Source organism: Ranitomeya variabilis, chromosome 4 (genome assembly GCF_051348905.1).
Source record: "Ranitomeya variabilis isolate aRanVar5 chromosome 4, aRanVar5.hap1, whole genome shotgun sequence".
In the NCBI taxonomy this organism is placed as follows: Eukaryota; Metazoa; Chordata; class Amphibia; order Anura; family Dendrobatidae; genus Ranitomeya; species Ranitomeya variabilis.
In genome coordinates, this window is record NC_135235.1 from 398,664,005 (window position 1) to 398,685,648 (window position 21,644).

At 45.6% G+C, this 21,644-nt stretch overlaps 1 protein-coding gene across 2 annotated transcripts in view; it reads left to right on the forward strand.

Annotated features, from left to right (window-relative positions):
- Positions 1–21,644, forward strand: part of LOC143764887 (uncharacterized) — a 53,621-nt gene that overhangs the window by 12,399 nt on the left and 19,578 nt on the right. For both annotated transcript variants that reach the window (XM_077250961.1, XM_077250962.1), the window contains 4 exons: positions 10,679–10,828; positions 10,957–11,136; positions 11,218–11,341; positions 11,422–11,519. In XM_077250961.1, the coding sequence (XP_077107076.1) occupies positions 10,751–10,828; positions 10,957–11,136; positions 11,218–11,341; positions 11,422–11,519 (480 nt within the window). In that variant the 5' untranslated portion in view covers positions 10,679–10,750. The remainder of the gene's footprint in view (positions 1–10,678; positions 10,829–10,956; positions 11,137–11,217; positions 11,342–11,421; positions 11,520–21,644) is intronic.

The window sequence follows — 21,644 nt, forward strand, 5'->3', positions numbered from 1 at the left end:
TTATTCGTCGGGTCAGTGCGATTACAGCGATATCTCATTTATATCATTTTTTTATGTTTTGGCGCTTTTATACGATAAAAGCTATTTTATAGAAAAAATAATTATTTTGGCATCGCTTTATTCTGAGGACTATAACTTTTTTATTTTTTTGGTTATGATGCTATATGGCGGCTCGTTTTTTGCGGGACAAGATGATGTTTTCAGCGGTACCATGGATATTTATATCCGTCTTTTTGATCGCGTGTTATTGCACTTTTTCTTCGGCGGTATGATAATAAAGCGTTGTTTTTTGGCTCGTTTTTTTTGTGTGTGTGTTACGGTGTTCACTGAAGGGGTTAACTAGTGGGACAGTTTTATAGGTTGGGTCGTTACGGACGCGGCGATACTAAATATGTGTACTTTTATTGTTTTTTTTATTGTTGTTAAATATATTTTTATTAAAGAGAAGAGAATTTTACAAGAAAAACAGTAGTTGAAAACTACGTCAATGATCAAAGTACTTTTTCTTATAATATACAAATCGAGAAGAGTAACACAAAAAAACACTCATTCACAAACCTTGCATAAATCTTACAAAAAAGAGAAAAAAAAAAAAAAAATTAGAGGGAGTAAACCCTCAAGAATGACTACGGTATCTTTACCATATAAGCAATGACTCCTTGCCCCCGCAACAGGCGAGGACTTTCATTACCGTAAATAAAGTAAAGCATACCTAAAATCAGTTCGCCCATGTCCCCTAAAGCGAGACATGCACGCAGATAGTATCATTATAAAAGTAACTGGTAAATCATGGTACAGACCTATCACACCGAGCTGGTGGAAGGTGAACAGCTCACCCAGGGGGGAGATAGAAAGAAGAAAAAATAGAGGGGGGAGCCCAATTAGGTGGGGCTCAAGAAAAGATATATAAAATGAGAACACGAAAAGAAAGGAAGAGTAGCTTAGTAATCGACTGTAGAATAGACAGGTGTATTCAGGTAAACAGGTCAGGGAAACGAGCAGAATCTTTAAATAGAATCCATTCAGTCCAGGTACCTAAGAAGGAGACCCTTGTCTGTGAAAGGTCTGCTTCAATTTCCTCCATCCTAAAGATGGTTTCAAATTCTGAAAACCACTCCACAACATCGGGGGGAACCGGGTCTCGCCATCGGCGGGGGATGACCGTTCTAGCAGCTGCTAGGCAAAATTTAAGGATGTCCTTTTTTTGGGATCTCACCGAACCGGGAATCATGGAGAGTAATGCAATCTCCGGAGTACCGGTGATGTGCTTGCCTGTGATCAAACCATAATTTCGGAACACTTGGTCCCAGAATGTTCTAATCAAGGGGCAGTCCCACCAGATATGCAAAAGGGAGCCAATGCCATTTCCACACCTCCAGCAGCAGTTTGAAATTGAGGGAGAAAATTTGTGTAACCTGTCAGGTGTGAGGTACCACCTATATTGCAGTTTATAACCCTTCTCCGAGGCCTCACTGGAATTCGGGAGTTTATGGTTCATCAGGAAGCAACGCTCCCAATCCTCATCCGACAGAGTCCGCCCTAAATCCTTCTCCCAAGCAGACTGGAAATAGAGCCTTGCGTCAGAGTCAGGTGTTGAAAAAATTGAGTAGAGGGAAGAGATTCCCCTGCTCGGGGCGTCACCACCGGCAAACAACAGTTCCAAGGGAGAGAGTCTACAGTTCGAACCCCTAGGCAAATTCAAAGAAGCCAGGAAAGACCGGACCTGCAAGTACTCCCACCATAGAAGTTTAGTGGAGGGAGATTGGGTTTGGAGGGAACAGAGGGTGGGAATCTCGCCACGCTGTAAGATATCACCAACCCGTATGTCATCCTCGTATTTCCATCCCATGAAGGCTTTCCTGTGAATGCCCGGAGGAAATGCCGGGTTGCAAAAAATAGGTGTAAGAAGGCTGGCCCCAGAAGGAGCGGACCCCTTCACCCCACTGCAGTGCCATGCCCTCATAGCCTCTGAGGTTAGGAAGGAAAATCTCCCCTGTTGAAGAGCATATTGCTTTGGGATCCACTGAAGATACTGAAGAGGCAAATCGGACCATTCTTGTTCCAACTCTACCCATTTTTTAAATTTAATTTTATATTTCCAGTCCAAGAGGCGAACTAATATGGCCGCCCTGCAATAGTTTCGGAGGTTGGGTAGACCAACCCCACCAAACTGGCGTGGCCTAGATAAAACCTTGTAACTCACCCTCGGTGTTTTCCCCTTCCAGATAAAACGGGAAATCAAGGACTGTATTTTAATAAAAAACGATTTATGTGGCCAAATGGGAATTGCCTGAAAGATATAAAGAAATCTCGGCAGGATATCCATCTTTACCACCTGAATCCTACCGAGCCACGACAGCCTCAATGGGCCGTAAGACTCCAGAAGGGATCCCACCTTGTTCAAAATGACCTGATGGTTCAAAGAAAATAATTGAAGAGGATCCGAGGTGAGGTTCACCCCGAGATATGAAATCTGATCCCGTTGCCATCTGAAGGGGAAGGCCTGCTTCAAGGAAGCCACCACGGAAGAAGATAGAGAAATGTTTAGGACCTCAGTTTTGGAGTAATTAATCTTGAAGTTACTTAAATCCCCGAAGGATTCGAACTCCTTCATAAGCACTGGAAAAGAGACGACTGGGTTAGAGACAAAGAGGAGGATGTCGTCGGCAAATAGGGCCGTTTTATGGTTAGAGTTTCCAACCTGAATCCCTGAGATACTGTCATTAACTCGGATAGCCTTAAACATATGCTCAATAACTAAAACATATAATAGGGGCGACAACGGGCAGCCTTGTCTAGTACCGTTCTGGATATAAAAACGATCGGACAAAGATCCATTGACTCTAACACGAGCTGAGGGTTTTGAATATAATGACATAATTTTCCCCAGGAAATTGGATTGTAAGCCAATATGGGTCAGGGTCTCCCGTAGAAAATCCCAATGGACTCTATCAAAGGCCTCTTCCGCGTCAATCGACAGAAGACAAAGAGGGGACTTTTGCATCTTGGTCCTCTCAATAAGGAGAAGAGACCTGATAATGCTGTCCCGCGCCTCCCGGCCCTTGACAAAGCCCACCTGATCAATGTCGATAATAGATGGGAGAAGTCCCGACAATCTGTCAGCCAAAATCTTAGCAAATAATTTTACATCGACGTTGATCAGAGAGATTGGCCTATAACTCCCGGCCAGTAGGGGATCTTTATTAGGCTTTAGCAGAATAGAAATATGAGCCTCTAGAGACTGGGGGGTAAAACTATTCTCCTCAGAAATCGCATTAAAGGTGAGGACCATTTGGGGAAGCAAGTCAGATAGAAGGGATTTATAGAATAAGGGAGTGAACCCATCCGGCCCAGGACATTTAGAGGTGGACGTGGATTTAACAGCTTCTGACAGCTCCTCAGGGGTTACGTCCTTTTCCAGGACAGCCAAATCCGCCTCAAGGAGGGACGGGTCCTTGATCCTATTCATATAAGATTTAATTTTATTTTTCAACGTGGTGGGATCCAAATCAGCGAACCTGCCCCTAATGTTGTACAGAGATTTATAGAACTTTTGAAAGACCTCTAGGATCTCCTCATTACTATGGACCAGTTGGCCCTTATCATTTTTGAGTGATGAGATAAGGGTGGGATCCGATCTGGGATGAAGCAGTCGTGCTAGAGGGCGCCCGCAAACATTAGCTCTTTTGTAGAAAAACCCTTTAGTTCTTTCCTTGTCACCCATAAACCGTCTATCAAGCAGGCCTTTAAGTTCAAGCCTTTTTGTAGTGAGCTCGACCAAAGTCTCAGAGGACCTCGAATTCTTATGCCTGCTTTCCAGGGTCTGAATTTGTGACAACAAAGCGTCTATTTCCTCAGTCTGAAGTTTTTTGATTCTAGCCCCATGTTTGATTAGGGTGCCTCTCATGACGCACTTCAGTGCTTCCCATTTAATTGCCTGAGGTGTGGGATCTGTCGCATGAGTATGGGCAAACGCTGCAATGTCAGATTTCAAATCACTCAAACAGGTTGCGTCTCGTAAAAGGTTGCCATTCAATTTCCATGAGAATTTTTTCATAGCCAGCCCAGGTATCTCCAAGGATAAAAAAATAGGGCAATGATCCGACTGAACCATATTACCAATCCTGGCATCAGGCCTCCAAGATAAGACCCCCCTGCTGACCAGAAAAAGGTCAATTCTGCTGTAGGAGTTATGTGGAGTAGAATAGAAAGTATAATCCTTACCTCTAGGATTGAGGATTCTCCAGACATCTATCAGATGTAGTTTAAGTAAGAATTTTTGTAGGGCTCTCACCTTTTTCGATGGGACCGCCCCCCGACCAGAGGAGGTATCTAGTTTGGGATCAAAGACAAAGTTAAAATCTCCACCTATCACAACCTGGCCCTCCGCAAATGAAGACAGTTTCAACAATAGAGACTTGCAGACCTTAGGCTGTTCCCGGTTCGGGAGATACCAGTTAACAAGGGTCAGGATCCGTTCAGCAACTTTAACTTTCATAAAAATATAGCGTCCCCCTTCATCTATGACCGTGTCTATCAATATGATATTTAAATTCTTACAAAAGGCTATTGAGACACCTTTTGTCCTCGATTCGGGGTTGGAACTATGGGACCATCTATCATAAAGTCTACCCCCGATAACTGGTATCCGGTCAGTTCTAAAATGAGTTTCTTGAAGAAAGAGTATCTGAACCCCTAGCTTGTGCATATCTGTAAGTACGTGGCTTCGTTTTTGGGGAGTATTGAAACCCCGTACATTTAGGGACCCAAATTTTAAGGAACCCATTTTTTAATAGAACGTCGAGTACCCAACCGTTAGGCCCCAAAAAGGGGTTATCCTGACACCTGAGAGATTAGAGCAGAAAACAAGACGCAGCAAATTAGAAAAAAAAAAGAAGAGAAAAAGAGTAGGCAAATATAGAAGAAAAAAGGAATGTAGCAGTAAATTGTACCCCTGGGGGAGCTGAAAATTGAAAACTCTTACTTAAGATATGGGGTATAGTCGTTTTACGAATATCACGGTTTGGACCAACCGTATAACCCCGTAACGAGTCGTGTGTGTCCTTTCCACTGAAGAAAGGAAGAAAGTCAGAACAATATATAACAAAATAAGTCGTATACCGACGGATTCGATAAACAATATATCTGTATAACACACTATGTTCCCCGGCGAACTACCCTGAGACAAAGAAAATACACAAAATTACCCAGTACAACCAACCGAACCACCAGAGGGGGAGGGAAAGGGAGAAGAAAAAAAGGGGGGGGAGGGGTAATCAAAGGAGAGGAGAGGGAGGGGGAAGAATATGAAGGGGAAAGGAAGAGAATGGAATAGTGGAGAGGGAAGGGAAAATGACTAAGGGAAAAGAGCAAAGCATATATCATCAACACGGCCATTACTGCCTGAAGCTAGACCAAAGACCTAAAGGTCTACAACCGACTGAACCAAAAATACTGGACGCTTGCATATCAGCCGTCTTCAGATACATCATTACAGTTCTGTCCTCTACCGCGAGATCTAGTGCGGCCTCTTCCACGGTTGCGACGCGCCCTCTTTCGGCGCTGTGGCATAGGGCCCATATCCTGACCAACGGGATAAGGCCAGTCAGGGAATTGTAGGCCCGGATCCTCGAGGTTCAGAAGGGAGAGAAATGAACGATGCTCCCTGGGGTGAGATAATGACACCATCTGGGTTCCCCGCCGAACCTGAAGGCGGAACGGATATCCCCAAGAATAGGGGATCTGGCTTTGGCGAAGGAGGTTAAGTAGAGGTCGCAAAGCTCTCCTCTTTTGGAGGGTTCTCCGTGACAGATCCGAGAGGAACTGTAATTGGTAATCTTTGAATCGGATCTCCTGGGTCTTTCTGGAACAGTTGAGGATTTCTTCCTTCACTTGGTACCTATGAAAACGACAAATCACGTCTCTAGGCAGACCTCCATCCTCAGGGAGAGGGCCCAGCGACCTATGAGCTCTGTCAAATTCAATACCCACCTCCGGGGCAGTGTTCCTAACGGAATTGAACAAAGCTTGAAGAGTCGCACTTAGGTCACTGGCTTGGACTGATTCCGGTAGACCCCTCACTCTCAGATTTTGCCTTCTCTCCCGATTCTCCAAGTCCTCCATATGGTCTAGAAAGCTCTCAAAGGTGGACGTCTGGGCTGACAGTTTATCCTCTAGGGCTAGAATCTTGCTGGAGAGATTTTCCACAGTAGTGTCAGTAAGTGTGACTCTGCCCGCTAGAACTGAGACGTCCCCTCTCAGGGCCATTGTTTCAGCTTTAAAGGAGTTCTCCACCCTGGAGATAAAGCCCTCAAGTTCCTCTTTAGTTGGGACGTTGCTAATACGGGCCTTAAAAGCTTCCCACATGTCTGGGTCAGGGCTATCTTGTGGCCGCATATTTGGTAAAATAGGGGAACCACTGGGGCCTCCAGTGATGGTCGGCTCCACTCGTCGCTCACCCCCTGTGGCTTCTGTGGGGTAGTTTAGTAGAGGGGGGAGATAACCTGCTCCACAGCCCGGTTTCTGAATAGAGAGTTGTTGAAGCACCCCCTCTGCAGGTGTAAGTGGCTGAGGAGACAGGCTAGGAGGCAGCTGAGTCTCCTGCAGCACAGGCCACTCAGTTTGGGAGGGGTAGAGCTCTGCTCTCTGTGTCCAGGACCTCACCACTTCTCCCTCTGTTTGTACAGTCTCATGATCCGAGCCCCCACCATCCTCCCTCTCCCCTGCGGTACCTTCATCTGAGACCCCCTGCAGGGGGGCCTCCAGGGGCCTCTCCTGAGTAAACAGTCTGGTGACAGATGCTCTGGAAACCTCCGTGCAGGTCTGAGGTGTCTCCTTCTCTCTCTGTTTGTTTTTTGCCTCATGTGTAGTGCTGCAGGGCTTGGGGGAGGGATCAGTCATCTTAGGATCAGTGCAGCTCCAAGGCCCCTTCCCAGAGCTTCTTAAAAAGCGAGATATACTTGCAGAGAACTCCACAGGGGGTCCAGAAGGGGTGGTGGGGCGTGCAGGCTTCCGTTTAGCAGGCATAGGCTCTGTTAAAGTCAGTTTCTGGGCTGTTGCAGGGCTTTATTCGGCCGGGGAAGCAGGAGCTCAGGGAACTAGCAGCCTTCCTTCCTCATGGCCAGGACACGCCCCCTTTTATTGTTTTTTTTAGATAAAGAAATGTATTTATGGGAATAATATGTATTTTTTTCTTTATTTAGGATTTTTTTTTTTTACACATGTGGAAATTTTTTTTTTTACTTTGTCCCGGGGGGCGGGGGGGGGGGGGGACATCACAGATTGCCGATCTGACAGTGTGCACAGCACTCTGTCAGATCAGCGATCTGACATACAGCCGTGCAGGCTTACCAGCGCCTGCACGGCACCCGGAAGTACTCCCTTCAGGACCCGGATGCAGCCCCGCGGCCATTTTGGATCCGGGGACTGCAGGGAGAAGACGCTCGGTACAAGGTGAGTACATCACCTTGTACCGATCGTCTCAGGGAAGCACGCAGGGGGCCCCCTCCCTGCGCGATGCTTCCCTGTACCGCTGGTACACTTCGATCATCTTTGATCGCGGTGTGCCGGGGGTTAATGTGCCGGGGGCGGTCCGTGACCACTCCTGGCACATAGTGCCGGATGTCAGCTGCGATAGGTAGCTGACACTCGGCCGCGCTCCCCCCGTGAGCGCGTCCGATCGCTATGACGTACTATCCCGTCGGTGGGAATTAAGGCCCACCTCGACGGGATAGTACGTCATATGGGATTAAGGGGTTAAGTCTTCACCACTACCAACTGGAATTTCGTGTGGCACAGTAAACAACGCTTCATTCAGAGGTTTACCTCAGAGCAGTGTTTACAGCTATCAGAATGAGGTAACTCTCTATTGTCCCCGATTGTGTTAGGACTATAGTTTTTATTTTGACTTTGCACCTTTACTAATTGGATGTGATAAGATAACAGCCTAATTGAGAGTTTTATACTGACCATTTTGAGAAGGATAATCATAGCACAAACATTTATTTTTAACTATATTTAATTTCTGAAAACTTGTGTGGTGTGTTGTTCTGTTTGCAGCTGGTATCCCTTTCTGTCTCTTTTTACTAGCGCCCCCTAATATTATTTGAAACGCATAAGTTACCTGAATCCTAATGCACAATTTGGCATAGTCGAGAAGGCTTTCTCTTTGTTGTTCTCTCCGCCTCATGCTTGTGGTAAGACATATATCGAAACCTGTTAGCGGCATAGTGATTAGATTACCTTATTGTTTGGGTCGGTGCAATTACAGCAATACCAGATTTCTATAGTTTTTCTGTTTGGCTGCTGTCAGACACTAAGAGACACTTTTTTTATGCACGAGAATTGCTCTACTTTATAAATTGTCAGTGCTGCAATGACGTACAAGATTGATACATCATGCTCTGAGCTAATGACCCGCTGTCGCATCCAGGTCACTGGGCAACAATCAGCCCCTCTACAGCCTTCTATAGACTACTAATTCTTTTGAGTCATATCACATTACCTACACTATCCCAGGAACTCCCAAATAACCTAAATTAATCTTTCAATGCAATAGAAGTATCTAGGATTATCGAACGTCTTAAAAATAATCAATCACCAGGTACAGATGGAGTATTTAATGAATATTACAAAACATTTTGCCGTATTATATTGCCCTATTTCACCAATTAAAGAATTTACTAAGGATGGAATTTCTAATGCATCCCCCAGAGAAATTTGTGATAACTAATGGGCCCACATGCATCTCCACGAGAACAACAGGCGTTCAAGTCGGAGATCGTGAGTCTGTTGAACAAAAACGTTCTGCCAGAGGTTCCTCTAGAGCAGTGGGGGAAAGGTTTTTATTCACCCCTGTTCCTGATGAAAAAAAACCGGATGATTGTTAAAGGGTGATAATCAACCTGAAAATTATTATTATTAATTAATTATTATTATTACGTGCCAATACACACAGACTTCTAAATATTTCTCAGGGTAGCAGTAATAATAGAGGGGGTCACACCACACTTCCAGTACAATGCCCTACCCTTTGGCCTAGCAATGGCACCTCCGGTGTTCACAAAATTGGTATCAGAGGTCCGGGCCCACCTCAGGGAAGAGAACAGGCTAATAGTCCCCTATCTAGACGATTTCCTCATAGTGAGAAATTCATACAATCCCTGTCAATGTCAAGTAATGGCAATATGTAATACCTTTTAAAAGGGTTCGGATGGCTTTTGAATCTGGAAAAATCAAGATTGGACCAGCAAAGAACACAGACTTTCTTAGGGCTCATCCTGGATATTGACCATCAAGAGTGTCGTTTGGCAGCGAGAAAAGATAATTGGTCTGGTGTCCATGGCACTACAGAAGCCAGTGATGACCCTCAGAAGAGCAATGTCCCTGCTAGGTTCTCTCACCTCCTGTATCCCAGCAGTGAAGTGGGCAAAGGTTCATTCAAGAGACTTACAGTGGTACATTCTATAGAGTGAGAGAGCCTTACGGGGTAAACTAGAAGGCTTTCTGGTGCTACCTCTGCAGGTGATACACTCCCTTCTGTGGTGGACAAGGTTGGACTCAGCCTGGGAAGGCGTCCCTTGGGTTCCCAACATCTCCAGGGTGGTCACCACAGATACCAGTCCCATAGGGTGGAGGGCCCATCTAGACATCCAGGGGAATTTGTCACTGGGCAAAAGAAAGGAGTCCTCAAATGTTTGGGAACTTCTGGCAGTGGAGAGAGCACTACCGAAGGTTTTTACCATGTTTGCAGGGCCACCATGTAAGGGTACTTTCGGACAACCAGCTCATGGTGGTTTACGTGAATATCATCAGGGAGTTGCCCGCTTCAAGACGTTGATGCAGATTTCAGGGTGGATCTGTACAGCAGAGGTGAACATCTACACATTGCCTACACATCAACGGGAAGGACAATGTCAAGGCAGATTTTCGGAGCTGCGTCAAGGAGAATAGTCCCTAAAGGGGTCAGTTTTCAGTCAGATTGTGGCCTGTGCTAGCATTTCTTCTGCAGTGTTGCTATCAGTGTGTCAAGAGTGGGAGAAGAGGGTTGCATTGACAATCCAACACAATGGGCAGCACTTTCACATGTGGTCATAAACTTGTAAATAACTCATGAAAGAATAAAGCTACGTTAAAACCAAGCACACCATTGTTTCTGGTGTGACATTCTCAATAAGTTTGATGTGTCAAATGACCCTCAAATGACTTTCGCAAGGCATTGTAGTTTATTATTGTAAAAAATCTGAAGTACCATCACTCATCGAAATTGTCAGTAGAATCGGTGAACACTGCTTACTTGATAACTTCTAGCCCTAAGTTTAAATATGTTCACAATGTTTTTATTTAGCTGGGATTTATGGTTTGTTTTGCCTAATAACAATTTTGTTCCTCTGTAACATTAATCCATATTTGGACATCTATTACATTGATTCAGGAAGTTTCTATTTTCTTTTCTTTTTGAATGCACCAACTTTAGTTTTTTTTTGTATTTCATTACAAAATGATATATTTTTGTAGTTCTTTTTTAAAACTTTTATAAAAATAAAATGAAAGATATACCAGGGGCAAGATGATGCACATGACTGGATGTAGGGATCACGTGAAGCAGCTAACATTCCCTAGAAATTTCTTAAATGGGATTCTTCTTGATTTTACATTGTCTAATCTTTTTTCCATTTAGGTTCCTACAATATCGGATCTTCTCAGTGGATGTTTTCTATGTAAGAGAACTTTCCTGATTGAATAATCAAGAATGGATAGGGACAGGGACAATATGACAGAGAGGATATTACACCTCACCCTAAAGATCCTCACTTGGCTTACTGGAGAGGTGAGAGATTCAGATGAGGTCACATAACACCATTCTTTACTATGGTAATACCAGATGGACAGAACCGGAGAGGTGAGGACTCTGGAAATGACTATAGTGAGATTTATTAATGTGTCTTTTATAAATAGGATTACACAATAGTGAAAAACACCTGTAGTGAGCAATGTCGGACCACTGCATTTGAAGGCACGGGCAGAACCCGAAACCCAACCACGGGGCCTCCATCTCATCCCCTGATACATGAAGGAAACAATCACCAGAAGATACTAGAACTCACCTACAAGATTATTGAGCTGCTGACTGGAGAGGTGACATTGGTGGGAATGACGGGACATTATACAGTAACAGTATGAAAGAATCAGGATGTTGATTGTATCGTTGTATGTCAGGTTTCTATAAGGTGTCAGGATGTCACTGTCTATTTCTCCATGGAGGAGTGGGAGTATATAGAAGGACACAAGGATCTGTACACGAATATCATGATGGAGGTTCCCCATCACTTCACATCACCAGGTAATAGACAGGACTATATACATGGCCTATAATTATCTGTATGTAAAGAATGAATTTGTTCCTGTATGTGTTTCTTACAGTTATATCCAATAAGAGGCCAATACTAGAGAGATGTCCCAGTCCTCTTCTTCCACAGGACTGGTCAGAAGAATATTTCAATGTTCCTCGAGATTATCAGGTAAAGGGAGAGAATGTTTTGTGGAATAATAATCTTTATTTATATAGCGTCAACATATTCCGCAGCGCTTCACAGTTTAACAGCTTCAAACACAACAGTCATAAGTAACAACGTTAGCAATACAATAATTAAAGCGAAATAAGACGACCCTGCTCGTGAGAGCTTACAATCTACAATGAGGTGGGGGAGATACAAAGTACAGGTGTGTATTTACAATGATGCATTCACAATGATGGTCCAGCCATCTTCAGGGGGGTGGGGGATAGATGGGGATAGTGAATGGGCTACACACACACACACAAACATAAAATGACTTTGATTAGGGAACGTGGTAGGCCGCTCTGAAAAAATGTGTTTTGAACGAGCGCCTAAAAGTATGCAAATTGTGGATGGTCCTAATATCTTGCGGTAGAGCATTCCAGAGGATTGGCGCAGCACGGGAGAAGTCTTGGAGTCGGGAGTGGGAGGTACGGATTAGTGCAGAGGTTAGTCGAAAGTCATTTGCAGAGCGCAGCGGTCGGTTAGGCTGATAGACCGAAATGAGGGAGGAGATGTATGGGGGTGCCGCACTGTGGAGAGCTTTGTGGATGAGAACAAGTACTTTGAATTGTATCCTGTAATGAATGGGCAGCCAGTGTAATGACTGCCGAAGAGGGTACGCGTCCGAGTAACGATTAGCTAGATGGACAACCCTGGCTGCTGCATTAAGGATAGACTGGAGAGGGGAAAGTCGAGTAAGGGGGAGGCTAATTAATAGAGCATTGCAGTAGTCCAGGCGGGAGTGGATCAAGGCGACAGTGAGGGTCTTTGTTGTTTCTATAGTGAGAAAAGGGCGGATTTTTAGGTGTAAGCGGCACAAGCGGGCAAGAGATTGTATTTGAGAGGTGAAGGTGAGATCGGAGTCAAACATAACACCCAGACAGCGTGCCTGCTGCCGGGGTGTTATTATGGTGCTACCCACAGAGAGGGAAATGTCAGATTTAGGGAGGTTAGTAGATGGCGGGAGCAGAAGAAGTTCAGTTTTGGAGAGGTTGAGTTTCAGATAGAGAGCGGACATGATGTTGAAGACTGCAGACAGTCAGTGGCGTTCTGTAATACAACGGGGGTAAGGTCAGGGGATGACGTGTATAAAGATGGTACTGAAAGCCAAATCTGCTGATGGTCTGTCCAATTGGCGCCGTGTAGAGGGAGAAGAGAAGGGGCCAAAGACTGAGCCCTGAGGTACCCCAACAGTGAGAGGAAGAGGAGATGAAGTGGAGCCAGAGAACAGAACACTGAAGGAGCGGTCAGAAAGATAGGAGGAGAACCAGGAGAGAGCAGTGTACTTAATGCCTAGTGACTGGAGCCTAGAGAGTAGGAGAGGGTGGTCAACAGTGTCGAAAGCTGCAGAAAGGTCAAGAAGAATGAGCAGAGAGTGGTCACTGTTACATTTTGCTGTCAGAAGGTCATTGGTCACCTTGATGAGTGCAGTTTCTGTCGAATGTAGGGGTGGAAACCGGACTGTGAAGGGTCTAGGAGGGAGTGAGTGGAGAGGTAACGGGTAAGGCTGGAGTATATCAGTTGCTCCAAGAGTTTAGAGATGAAGGGGAGATTGGAGACCGGTCTGTAGTTATTATTGGAATGTGCCCTATGATGTGTAGAAGACTCTGAAGGTCTTGTGTTCAGTCTTGTTTTATCCTCCAGTATTATACACTGAATGGCCAATTAGAGACACAGTCCTCTCCCAATTGAGAATATACTATACAGAAATAAGACCTGTAATTCCTGAGTGTAGCAGAAAATCTGCCAACTATCAAGTCACGTACCCACTTCTCAGCACGCGACTTAGGGTTGAGCCTGCAAGGGGTTAATCTATCTCTCTCAGTCCAGCATTCAACCTCTGTTCTATGCTGTAGTGGGAGCATAAATCACACACCGACCCAGGCCACACACCCGCTCATACACGCTCCCACCACTCACCGAACACATGGGCGATGAGTCCCAGAAATATTACCACTGCTGTCTGCCAATCAAAAGGCTCACACACCTTAAGGCTGTGGATTCTTTAGAACATGCAAGGTTCAACTAATTAAAGTTTTATACTTTAATACAAAAGGTACAGTGCTTGGTAATAAAAAGACATACAAATATGCAAAACAGTTATAAAAATAAACTGGAGAAAGTCTGCTTTCTGCTGCCTAAGGGGGGGATGAATATGGATTGGAACACATCAGCTTGGCTGCCCCTTAATCTGTGAACACCCCCCCCCCCCCTTGGTGTGTAGGTCTAATTTATAGAGTCACCCTGGAGGTCAGATTTCTATACCAGCCTCCCAGGTTACTACTATAATTGCTTGTTTGTGACTGGACCGTGAACAGTCCACCAATGAATATATTATTTCCTCTTAAATTCACTGTGTAAGTTTCTCACAGATAGATAGTGACGGGCTGCAATTGACATCTCTCTTCAAAAGAGACAGAAGGTGTGAAACGCTTCCCCTTCCTGGTTCTTAGCAAGACCCCCTGACAAGATTGGAGACAGTAGACTGCTATCTCAGGATAACATATGCTGTAACCCCTGTGAGACCTGCAGTCTCAGGACAGATGTTAAATTACTGCTAGTCACACATATATACCTGTACATATTTCGCTACACCTCCCTCCTTATGAACGTGCATGGGGGTTGACTTACACTTCAGCTCCCGAGCGTGTATCTGGTTCCGCCCCACCTTGCCATGATCGATTCCCTTCTTATGTTGAATTGTAAAATCAGATTGCTGTAATATCAGACTCCATCTAAGCAATTTCCCGTTGTCCCGAACTACTCTGTTGAGCCAACTCAATGGGTTATGATCTGTTATCACGGTGAAGTTGCGCCCATAGGGGTATGGTTGCAGCTTCTGCAGAGCCCACACAATTGCCAAACATTCCTTCTCAATGGCGGCATAAGCCACTTCTCTGGGCAGGAGTTTCCTGCTTAGGTAAAGAATTGGGTGCTCCTCACCTTGCTGGTTCACCTGGCTAGCCCATAGGTGCTGACATCTGTCTGCACTACAAACCTGCGAGTGAAATCTGGGGCCTGTCCTCGGCATGGGGTAGACCTCACATGTAGTCAGTAGATTTAATTTCCTGTAGTCTACACAGAACTGGGTAATACGGTCCTTTTTCGGGACAAGAACCACAGACGAAGCCCAGGCACTCTGGGATTTTTGTATTACCTTGAGGTTTAGCATCTCCTCTACCTGTTCCCTCATGTGTGCCTTCACCTCTGCTGACACCCGGTGTGCAGACTGCCGTACTGGGGGATTAGTATCAGTGTTCACATGGTGAGATACTAAGTGCGACCTCCCAGGCTCCCCTGTGAACACTTCAGTGAATTCGCGGGGCACCCCCATCAGCTCAGACCTCTGGCTGTGGAAGAGCTCAGGGTTAAACTCTGCTGACTCCAGGGACTCCATGTACTGAGTCCCAGTCCCCACATCTAGTAACAGATCAGCCTCCCCCTCTTCAGGCATGCTACAGACAGGTAAGACACAGGTCGGTCTCCCTGTCATGATGAACCTTCAACATATTTACACAGAATATTTTCTGATGCTTTGCATGTTCATCTAGAGTCACCACATAATTAACATAATTTAGCCGCTTGTGTACAGTGTATGGTCCCTCCCATGCAGCCTATAATTTATTCTGTAACTTAGGCACCGATACCCAAACCTTCTGCCCCTCCTCGTAGGCCCTCAGTCTGGCATTACGGTCGTACCAGACCTTGTGATTGATTTGGGCCTGGGTCACGTTCTCATGGGCCAGGTTGCTCAGTTTTTGCATTCTTTCTTTGAGCCGCAGTACATATTCAACCACTGAGACTCCCGTAGTTTTGGGGTCATCCTCCCAACAGTCCTTAATCTAATCAAGTGGCCCCCTGACCCTCCTCCCATAAACCAGTTCAAAGGGGGAGAATCCTGTAGACGCCTGGGGTACCTCTCTGTAGGCAAACAACAGATGAGGGAGGTACCGCTCCCAGTGTCTCCCTTCAGTCTCCACCAGCATTTTCAGCATTTGTTTTAATGTTCAGTTAAAACGCTCACAGAGTCCGTTGGTTTGGGGATGAAAGGCGCTGGCCACAACATGTGCTGCACTTGTATTTTCTCGCAGAGGCTTTCCATCAGATTGGACATGAACTGGGTTCCCTGATCGGTTAACATTTCCCTGGGGAAACCCACACGAGAGAAAACAGTCAGTAAAGCATCCGCCACTTTGTCTGCTCGGATGGAGGACAGTGCCACAGCTTCCAGGTATCGTATAGCATTGCCACCACTCTGAGGATGCACTTTTTGCTAGAGCTGCTAGGGATCGCAAGTGGCCCTATGATATCCACAGCCACTCGCTGGAAAGGCTCATCGATCACTGGCAGTGATATCAGTGGAGCTTTCTGTATATTCCTGGACTTTTCAACTCTCCGACAAACTACACACGATTGACAGTAATTGGCAATATCTGTCCCCATCTTGGGCCAATAGAAGTTATGTGTCAGGCGAGCTTTAAGGTACCTTCACACTGAGCAACTTTCCAACGAGAACGACAGCGATCCGTGACGTTGCAGCGTCCTGGATAGCGATCTCGTTGTGTTTGACACGCAGCAGCGTTCAAGATCCCGCTGTGATATTGCTGGTCGTAGCTAGAAGTCCGGAACTTTATTTGGTCGTCAGATCAGCGTGTATCGTCGTGTTTGACAGCAAAAGCAACGATGCCTGCAATGTTTCTTTATGGAGCGAACAACCAGCGAGAATGATAAGTACGTCACTGGATCGCTCCTACATCGTTCAGCTGTTGCCAGTGTTTGACATCTCCTAGCGACCTAAACAGCGACGCTGCAGCGATCGGCTCGTTGTCTATATCGCTGCAGCGTCGCTTAATGTGGCGGTACCTTTAGTCTTTTGTATTCCAAAGTGTCCGGCCAGAAGAATCTCATGAGCAATTCTCAATAATTGTTCCCTAAATAGATAAGGAACGACCAGACGCTTTTCACAGTCCCAAGGTTCTGTAGTATCCGTGGGGAGAGTCTCTTTATACAGTCTGCCTTGGTCCCAGTATACTCTCTCTTTGTCAGAAGCAGCAGGGGATATTTCTGCAAGACATCTGAGCTCCTCCAGACTGACATTTGTCTGCAGGGCCTCCTGGAAGCTCTGACGGTCCAGGAGTGGGTGATAAATGCAGAAGTGGTGCATATGTTTCTATTATACTTTTCCTCTAATTGTTCCACTCCTGGTTTTGGCTACAAAACCTGAGGAAAAAGCCTGACAAAATCCTGACGTGTGCACATAGCCTGACGGTCAGCCTGCAGGCCCTGGCCTAGTGTGACTGCCAGGCCCTGGTCTGAAGCTGAGTCTTCAGTGTCGGTTATCAGGGACCTTGCTGGGTCTGCCATGTGAGGAGGCTCCGGGGCCACAGTATGGGCCTCCTGTTCTGGCAGTTCTGTCTGAGACTCATCCTCGAATCTCTGGGGTTGAGTCTGATCCGCAGCCTGACTCCGGGTCACAGCTGCCACATACCTACAGTGCTGTGCATTGGTACATTTTCTTTCCTCGCACGGGATCTCAGGTGGGTCACTTGCTTACACCTTCTCTGTAGCCTTTATTTGCAAGGGAGAAATATAGTGGGATACCATCCTCTCGAGGTCTGTGCCTAGCAACACATTGGTGGGAATAGCCTCTGATACTCCCACTTCTCTCAGTCCTTTCCCTGCTCCCCAGTCCAGGTACACACGGGCCATAGGCACGGCAGGGCTGACCCCTCCAATCCCGGTTATAGACATGTTCTTTCCTGGTTTGATATCAGCAGGGGTTACCATTGCTGGACGCACGAGAGTCACCTCTGCCCAGTGTCTCTGAGACAAATGGTAACTTTATTGCCAACAGTGACAGATTGACAGTTCTCATTAGTCCTCGCATCAGAGCCGGCTACAAAGAGGACAGACGGTGGAGACACAGACGGCTTTGTGGTTGTGGTTGGGCATTTCTCACTATCATGGCAGACAGCGCTAACATATCCCACTTTGTTGCAGGAGAAGCACCGGCGTGCATCACCTAAAGAATGTCCAGTCCCCGGGATCCCATAGAAGGTGGGCTTGGACAACACTGGTGATCGGCCAGCAGAGGGAGAAGGGTCCCCTTTTGGCTTACCTCCCTTCCAGCCGAATCCCGATGGCTTCCGCACCTCAGGCATCCAGTTAGCCACATAGCAGTCCGCAATCTTTTGAGCCTGAACCGCAGTTTGTGGCTCCCGATCACACACAAATTGTCGTACATCCGTGGGGCACATGTGAAAAAATTGATCCTTGACCATAAGATCCGTTAAGTCCTCAAAGCTGTTAACAGAAAGTCCCCTGATCCATTGGTGGAACATGGTCCTCAAAGTGCTCACAACATCCGCATAGCCGTCAGTTGATCCACGTTGTAGGTTCCGGAACTTTTTCTGATACACTTCTGGTGTTAGGTTGTATTTCTCAGGGCCTTTTTTATGGCCTCATAGTTCCCATCTAGCTCTTGCGGGAGGCCAGAAAAAACTTCCAGGGCTTTGCCTCTCAACCCTGGGGTTAGATACTGCGCCCACTGCTCATGGGGTAGATGGTATTGCATGCAGGTTTTTCAAACCCCTGAAGGAAAGTATCCAAGTCCGTATCCTTCTCCATCACAAGGAAGTTTTCCAGCCTTAGTCTCCTTGGATTTATGTCCTGTCTCTATTTGAGCCATCTGAAGCTGGTAAGCTCTCTTCTCCCGGCGTTCTGCAGCTTGTCGGTACTATAGAATAAGCTGCATACGCAGATTGGGATCACTTGTCCTAGCTGTTATAAGTCCATTTGTAAAGTAGAGTCCATAGGCTCCTCAACACTGGCATTGCTGGCACTTCCAGAAGGTACCTCCGGTGCAAGAGCTGGCATTGCTGGGTCTCTGAGGTGAACCTATAGTTACCTTCAGTCGCGGTGATGCGCCCCCTGGTGGATGTCCTCATATGACCTGGAGCGTGGGAAAAAGTTCCCAGGCTGCAGTTCATGAGGACAACCTGCAGGGGGCGCATCACCGCGACTGAAGGTAACTATAGGTAATTGACCTACATTTCCTTCATTCGCCGGGGCTTACAAGCACGAGCACAGCTGCATTAGCAGGGCTCCTGCCTGTAAAATATTTTAACCCCTTCAGATGGATTACCTCGTGGGACGTGACAGTTCATCAGAGAGGGTATGTATATTGTGGGTTTATTATTTTGCCAAGCGAGGGTCTTCTGGATGGATTAAGAGAGCAATAAAATACTAAAACAACCTGTGTGTTTATTTCATTAAAATACTTTTTAATAACGTGTGTGTGTGTTTTTTAACCCTTTCAGACAATTGGATTAATAATGGATAGGTGACATAATTGACGCCTCTCCATTATTAATCTGGCTTAATGTCACCTTACAATAGCAAGGTGGCATTAACCCTTCATTACCCCATATCCCACCGCTACACGGGAGTGGGAAGAGAGTGGCCAAGTGCCAGAATAGGCGCATCTTCCAGATGTGCCTTTTCTGGTGTGGCTGGGGTCAGATGTTTTTAGCCACGGGGGGGGCAATAACCATGGACCCTCTCCTGGCTATTAATATCTGCCCTCAGTCACTGGCTTTACCGCTCTGGTGGAGAAAATTGCGCGGGAGCCCACGCCAATTTTTTCCGCGATTTAACCCTTTATTTTACACGCTACAGTGCCCACATTTTGCACATACACACTACTAACATTAGTAGTGTGGAATATGCCAAAACAAAGGGGATATGAGATGGTTTACTGTATGTAAACCATGTCTCATATCATGTCGGGTTTGGGAAGGAGAAATGAAAAGCCGGCAATTGAATTACCGGCTTTTCACATATATCGCGCTGAATTAAATATAAATACAGAATATATATATATGTGTCTCAATGATATATATATATATATATATATATATATATATATATACTGTATATATGTTTTAACGAACATTTGAGCACATAAATCCATTAGATGTCGGTTTTGCAAGCCTGCGAGAAAATCTCGGCATACGGATGCCATACGGATGTCAAAAGGATAATTTGATGCGAGGAAATCGCATCCTCGCACTGCACACGGATCACTGTTTTGGAAACATTTGTGCGATTCTCGTCCGTGAAAAACGGACCGTTTTTTTATACGTTGTGTGTGTCCCCGGCCTAAGACAATAACTCAGTTATGGTATATAATGAGGTAAGTCTGAATAGCTTATTCCTCAGTTATTGTTGACCCAATCAATAGGTATTATGTCGAATGAGTTGCCTGAGAGAAAGAATTTGTGCTATATTAAAGAGCCAATGTGCATGATTGTGTAGTTATTTTGCCCTAACAGCCTATAAGGCTTGTATGGTGATATATATAACTAATAGTCCATCATGGATGTAACAAAGACTATAAAAATACTAAATAGCACCCAAGCTTCAACACTTAGCAAAAAATGATCAGACACAGACCGCAACTGCGGCATACTCATAGGATCATAGTTACCTCTTGTGCACACACACGAAACCAGCAAGAAACCCCTACGCGTGTTTCGATAAGTTCTTCTTCCGGGGGCGTGTGAATTTCTCAGGATAACATATGCTGTGAGACCTGCAGTCTCAGGACAGATGTTAAATTACTTCTAGTCACACATATATACCTATACATACAGTACAGACCGAAAGTTTGAACACACCTTCTCATTTAAAGATTTTTCTGTATTTTCATGACTATGAAAATTGTACATTCACACTGAAGGCATCAAAACTATGAATTAACACGTGGAATTATATACTTAAAAAAAAGTGTGAAACAACTGAAAATATGTCTTATATTCTAGGTTCTTCAAAGTAGCCACCTTTTGCTTTGTACACTCTTGGCATTGTCTTGATGAGCTTCAAGAGGTAGTCCCCGGGAATGGTCTTCCAACAATCTTGAAGGAGTTCCCAGAGATGCTTAGCACTTGTTGGCCCTTTTGGCTTCACTCTGCGGTCCAGCTCACCCCAAACCATCTCGATTGGGTTCAGGTCTGGTGACTGTGGAGGCCAGGTAATCTGGTGCAGCACCCCATCACTCTCCTTCTTGGTCAAATAGCCCTTACACGGCCTGAAAGTGTGTTTGGGGTCATTGTCCTGTTGAAAAATAAATGATGGTCCAACTAAACACAAACCGGATGGAATAGCATGCCGCTGCAAGATGCTGTGGTAGCCATGCTGGTTCAGTATGCCTTCAATTTTGAATAAATCCCCAACAGTGTCACCAGCAAAGCACCCCCACACCATCACACCTCCTCTTCGATGCTTCACGGTGGGAACCAGGCATGTAGAGTCCATCCGTTCACCTTTTCTGCGTCGCACAAAGACACGGTGGTTGGAACCAAAGATCTCAAATTTGGACTCATCAGACCAAAGCACAGATTTCCACTGGTCTAATGTCCGTTTCTTGTATTCTTTAGCCCAAACAAGTCTCTTCTGCTTGTTGCCTGTCCTTAGCCGTAGTTTCCTAGCAGCTATTTTACCATGAAGGCCTGCTGCACAAAGTCTCCTCTTAACAGTTGTTGTAGAGATGTGTCTGCTGCTAGAACTCTGTGTGGCATTGACCTGGTCTCTAATCTGAGCTGCTGTTAACCTGCGATCTCTGAGGCTGATGACTCGGATAAACTTATCCTCAGAAGCAGAGGTGACTCTTGGTCTTCCATTCCTGGGGCGGTCCTCATGTGAGCCAGTTTCTTTGTAGCGCTTGATGGTTTTTACCACTGCACTTGGGGACACTTTCAAAGTTTTCCCAATTTTTCGGACTGACTCGTCCACTCGTTTTTCTTTACTTACCGTATATACTCGAGTATAAGCCGACCTGAGTATAAGCCGACCCCCCTAATTTTGCCACAAAAAAATGGGAAAACTTATTGACTCGAGTATAAGCCTAGGGTGGAAAATGCAGCAGCTACCGGTGAATTTCAAAAATAAAAATAGATGCTCCATACCGTTCATTATGGCCCCATAGCTGTGCCATATAGTGCTCTGCACCGTTCATTATGGCCCCATAGCTGTGCCATATAGTGCTCTGCACCATTCATTATTGCCCCATAGCTGTGCCATATAGTG